A 6000-nucleotide genomic window follows, 5' to 3' on the forward strand; every position below is an offset into this window, starting at 1 on the left:
TTATGGAAAGCACCTTAATTTGACTACATTTTTTTGGGAAGAGAAAGAGTAAAGGAATTATGCACGGAGCAGCTTTGTAGTGCCCTCAAAATTCAAATACATTATTAAAAGACAACTCATCTTGAGTGAACACATGCTTACATAATACACCGTGTTTTTCCTTAATATGTTCACTCTGATTCACAAAGGACAAAATAAATCCCCATCAATAAAGGATTAAAAATGGCGCAGGTTAGTTCCTGTTAACTTTAGCAAACATCAATCAACACTTCGGCAAAAAAAAAATAATTTAAAAAATCCTTTTTAATATAGCATGCGTACTTCCCATTTCAGTTTTAAAGCCCTTCTGCTGATTCTACCCCCGAGCATGGAGCTGAGATAATGCCTAAACTAGTCATCAGATGAAAAGTGATCTTGATTTCTTTCATGACTTCACAAGGAAGAAAACACACTGGACACTTGCCTTATTCACATTAACTTTGTAAAAACTCTAGCCTTAATTCTTATGATTTATAGAATTAGACCACATCTGTTACCCAGGAAATTTTTGTAAAAACAGTACAGTCTTTTAATAAAAGTAATGACAGGTGACATAAAAATTGTAAAAGAAATCAAGAAACTCTTGTTTTTTTTCTTATATCAACTAGAAAAATCATCAAGGTAGCATAACAAAACCAAATTAAAGACTGATTTTTTTTTAAATTAAGTAAAACTATTGGTAGGGCACTTGGCAAACTCTTAAAGGAATGTTAAAAGGCTGTAAAGAGAAAAACGTTTATTTTAGAATTTTGTATCACAACTAAGTAAGATGTTCTGCTTACATTTGTAAAGAGCTATATAACTAAAAAACCAGGCAAACAAAACCCCAAAATACATACGTATCTGAGTCTAAATGTGAAACCCATCCTTACTCACGTTCTTGGAATTTCAGTCATAAGTTGCAATTAGGAGTATGATTTCACCCACAGGAAATTAGTATTTTCAAATACACTTGTTTAAAGGACAATTTTCATAATTAAATGCATATTAGTTAATTTGTATGCAATATAAGAATGCATATCCAAGCATATCCAACATATCACAAATATATTTAAATTAGTAGCTCATATGAGTGTTGGTCATATTGTGCCATCAGTGAAGTTTCTGCATCAGGGATCTCTTTTTAAAGATCCATGATACAGTGCAGTAATTTTCCTACATTTTGTATGCAATGTATTTGAAATGCATCTTCAACTAAAATACATTGATTTTTGCGACAAAGATTCCATGGCTGACATAATCAGCAAAATAACACATCTGTAATTCATATTGCAATACTAAGGGCTATGTCTTTAACAGCTCATTACCATCCATATTGTTAAAAACCCTAAAACCGCCTCTTCCTTCATTCAAAGGAAGAAGGGTGGCTCTTGTCACATTTTAGAATATGCCAAAATTTACCCCAGAGGCAACACCTAAGTGCTGCCCAAGTCAGCAATTTTTCCTTTACAACTGTTCTTAAATAGAGGATAGAACCGCAAGTCCTGAATGTCTACTACTAAATACTCTATTGGCTTCTCTGGCTCAGAAGGCCTTATTCCATACATCAGCTATTAATTAGAGAATCAGTAATGCTTAGCAAAAGGATGTGTAACTGATTACTATCCAAGTATTTATTTTTGTACTTGTCCTTATCCAAAAATACTAAATGGGTCAAAAGTTACTTCAGCTGGAAACATAGTTTTACTTTAAGTTATCACTAACTTAAACTGGAGTAGAATCAAGCCCTGAAGCACAATAGCACTTTTTTTTTTCCCTCAATCTGTCTTGCTCACACATCTTCCTGGAGAGAAATAACATATTAAACTAACAAAAATTTAAAAAAAAGAATAAAAACCTAGCCAGATGACACATTTCACTAATACTATATCTATGAATTGATCAGAGAAAAAAAAATGGGGGGAAAAGATGAAAGTGATACATAAAATATATTTACTTCTAAACCAGCACTTCATTCTTTTTCTTTTTTAAGCTTGTGATAACTTTTTTTATTAGGACTACTATTTGACACTATTTCAAATAATGTGATGGTATTTTCAGAAACCCTACTTAATTAAAAAACAGTTATTAATTATTTTTATTTTAAACCAAAATGGACTTTGAATCGAGATTTCAAAAGAATTATTACTTGTTTCACAGTCCACTGGGTCCAGTTCTCTTCCCCTCCAAGAATAAGTTTTCCCCTCTATAAAATATCAGTGAGTCAAATTTGACTACATATAGTCAGCTTCTGTAAAAAAGGAGAAATTTTGTAATAATGAAATAAAAAAATACCTCCAAGCCCTATAAAAAGTCCACTTCAGTTTTAACTCAGAAAGTTAGAAAAACAGATGTGTAATAGAGAATTGCAAAGGATTTATGCTACCATTTATCTTACCAAAACATGTAAGGGTCAAAATTCAAGCAAAAAACCCCACATAAAATGAGCAACAAATGCCTCAGAACTGCAATACCTGCATAAAACAAATATTTCATGTCAAACTCGCATTCCATTTCTAAAAAGAGTTTCTCATTTTCACTAACTTACATCTACCAATTGAGCAATTATGCAATATGTGGGTGTACCTTGCAGTCGTTTTAACATCTGCATTCTGTGTTAAATTCTAACTGTACAAGATGTCTGATATTTTTTCTTTATCTTGAACCTTCAAAGCAGTACGTTTACCAGAGGCAAAACCACACACCAGAGAATATGAGTCATATAATAAAGAAACGACTCTTCCCCTTCTCCCTCTTCCACCCTGAAGCTATAATAACCTAAAGACGCTCTATTGTAAATGGCTTCTTTGGTAACACTGATAGCATGAACAACTCACAATCATTTAGCCAATGAATGAAGATTTTTTTAGTCCTTACTGTATCCATAACAAATCGCTCTCAATATCATTTTAAGGCAAATTAAAAATTGTGCTACTGCAAAAATAAAATTCCTTGTAATATTCAGAATGTCTATGAACTTGCTTTCATGTCATGCATAAAATTAAAACCATTCTGTGCATGTTCCTATAAATAATAACACAAAAAAATAAAAATGATCAATGTAAGATGTCTATGCAAGTTAATTTGAAAGTTATCTTCACTTGTCTACAAAAGAGTAGCCTTTATACAGAAATCCTTAATTTTCCAATGGTTTCATATCAGAGGATGGCAACATTTACATACAAGTAAAGCACTGCTCATGCCAACTACAATAAATACGTAAGGAAGCAAACCACCTTACTTGACCACTGTTTACACTAGTTTCCACACTGAAGTGCAGAAAGTATGGAAAACAACACTGGGGTCACTTTTATTTCCTTTTATAACCTTTTCAGTAGGTAGACTTAACTCCTCAGACTGACATCCTGCATCTAACTCCACACAGGAAAACAGCTTTCAACAAAGTCTTATTTGATATGTCAATATGTGTAATTATATCAGAAATTTCGAAGAGAAGAACTATGTGCAGAAACAGCATTTACAAACAGCAGCAAATAAATCAGTAACAAAAAAATCTTGCACCACTAAAACAGGTGCAGCCACCACAGTCTTGTAAGAAAGTTAACCCTGTGGTAATGCTGGCATAAGATCTTCCCATGACCATCTTCCAAAAAGTAAAAAACCCAACGTTTCAGTAAATCAAAGTGAAGCAACACATTCCACCTTGAAGCAGAATAAATGTGTGGTTTCTATTCTTACCTGTGTATAGTCAAAGTCAGAAAGAGGAGCTATACTCTTGATGTAGTCCATTCGAAATTGGTTTTCTGGGTTGGCCAATGGAACTGGGGGTATTAAAGTGCTCATAGCTGAAACTATAGTCTAGAATTGGATAAAAAAAAAACCCAAAACAACAACACATTAATCTGGATAAATCTAGGATACAGGATCAACAAGAAGATAATCTAATCTGATCAGCAAAATGGGATTTCTCTCAGCACAATCTTGGAGAGCACAATCCTTATCATTTCCAGTACACCCAAGCATTTAAGAACAGTATAAAGTGTGTTCTTACCACAATCGCATCTTTAACGTTTTTCCGAATATCCAGTATTTTCTGTTTCTTTTCTCTGCATTAAAACAGAAATATTAACACTTGATTTTTTTCTTACAAAGCAGTTCAGTCAGTTGCATTTAATTTTTTTTTCCACTGATCGCTTGTTTATCTGCTCTTCAATCCTTACAACATACTAAACGAAAAGGACAGCAAGACAAATATATTTTTCCCCTTATCCCCTTTTCTTGCACAGTATGAAAGGCAACGCACATTCATCCCTCCCTGTTTTTAAAAATCAAACAATCATAGCCACATCTGCAAAGCCTCCCCAGATGGAACTGGAAGTCATTGTTTCATTTCTACAGCATGCTGTAAACATGCTCTAAATTAACAGCATGTAGTTAAAGGCCAATAGAAAATTCATACTATGGATTAATAACAATTTCTGGCAAAGAGTTCTTCAGAAAGAAAATGATGTAGCCTCAGAAAACAGAATGATTTCTAACAAATGTGCAAAATCAGTTTCAGTTTTACACTAACCCCAGTACCGGAAAAACAGCAGCCACTGTCATCCTGAATATGACTTGACATGTATTTTTATATTACAGACAGATGCAATATTTGGTTGTTTGCTTCTATGTAAAAAGTAGTCGCCATGTTGTTGCTACACAGGGGCCTGTCAAGCGCTGCAGTAGCAACAGTGTAAAATACAGTAAAGGGGCCAGAAGAAGAAAATGCAAATATACAATAGCAGTAATTTCCTTATTCTGGCTCCTCTTCCTCCCCTCCCTCCCCCCAAAACGCAGTGTCAAGCCACCAAAACACAGGGGACGAGAGGAGAAATTTCCTAGCCTACTGTGTGTTAACCTGTTTCCAACATTTAACGAAAAATAAGTCACAAAGCGTCAATAATTCTTACTCTGAATTAAATCCATTGACATGTAGGATTCGCATTTGTTTCACAATAGTGCTTTTTCCTGACTCACCAGCCCCTAAAAGAGAAAGAAGGAAAGGGAGAATATTGTGATACACGGTTCAGGCTGGGGGTTTGGGGTGTTGGTTGTTTTTTTTTTTTTGGACGCGACAGCATCTCCCACCTCCGGCAGCATTTCTGTATGTATGCATCCATGTGGCTCAGGCGCTGAGCTCAATCTGTGGACGTCTCACATATTGCTCAATACAACAAACCTACATTTTTCATACCCTCTCCGCTGCGCCCGGGCAGGCTGGGGGTGATGCCCCCCTCCTGGCCCTCCTCTCCCCGTCCCCCACCTCTGCCCCCTTCCTCCTTACCCAGCAGGAGCAAGCGGTGTGTCGCTTTATAAGCCAGCCTCTCTTTCTGCAACTGCTTCTCTATTTTTTTGTTGGCTTCTCGCTGCGCTTTCTCATCGATACGCTGATCCTCCGTTTTGCTGTTGCCCAAACACCCCATAGCCGCTGCTTAGGACGGACGGCAAATCGTTGCCTTTACAGATTTAGTATTTACAAGGGGGAGGAGGGGGGGCGGGGGGGAAAGGCAGAAGACAAGTCTTTATATCCGTGTGTCCCTGCGACGGTTTCTCTTCCCTTCTTCTTCCCCCCCCGGCTCGCTCACATAAAATGGTCTCTAGCCGCTCTCTGATCACGGCGGAGTTGGTTTGCTCGCTCCCCAGAAGAGATGCGGGGAGCAGGCGGCAGAGGTAGCCGTGCCCCGACAGGGAGGGGGTGGGGGGGGAGAAATCTGTGCAAAAATGCCTAACATGCAACGAGAGGGAGAAAAAGGCTCCTCCTGGAAACCAGCCGGGTGCCGCTCTCCTCTCTCCCGTCCCCACCGCGCACACAATCCCTATATTTCTCTGTAAAGGTCTATTTTTGTCTTCCTAACTCAGCACTGCCTCTTTCTGCGAGACCAGGAAACAGCCCAGCCACCAGCCCTACGCGCAGGAAAGCCGACGGAGAAAGGTAAAAGCCGGACCGATCTACCTGAATCCTGCGGGGCCGCGGCCAGG

The 6000-nt window shown here is 37.5% G+C and overlaps 1 protein-coding gene across 1 annotated transcript in view; it reads right to left on the minus strand.

Moving 5' to 3' along the window:
• GNAL (G protein subunit alpha L) overlaps window positions 1-5994 on the minus strand; it is a 122733-nt gene extending 116739 nt beyond the window's left edge. The window contains exons 1-4 of the mRNA XM_026841548.1: window positions 5306-5994; window positions 4932-5004; window positions 4031-4085; window positions 3718-3837 (exon numbers count right to left, since the gene is read on the minus strand). Of these exons, the coding sequence (XP_026697349.1) occupies window positions 3718-3837; window positions 4031-4085; window positions 4932-5004; window positions 5306-5444 (387 nt within the window). The 5' untranslated portion in view covers window positions 5445-5994. The remainder of the gene's footprint in view (window positions 1-3717; window positions 3838-4030; window positions 4086-4931; window positions 5005-5305) is intronic.
• Window positions 5995-6000: the final 6 nt, after the last annotated feature.

The sequence above is a fragment of the Athene cunicularia genome (assembly GCF_003259725.1).
Source record: "Athene cunicularia isolate RWA chromosome 2 unlocalized genomic scaffold, athCun1 chr2_part1, whole genome shotgun sequence".
In the NCBI taxonomy this organism is placed as follows: domain Eukaryota; kingdom Metazoa; phylum Chordata; class Aves; order Strigiformes; family Strigidae; genus Athene; species Athene cunicularia.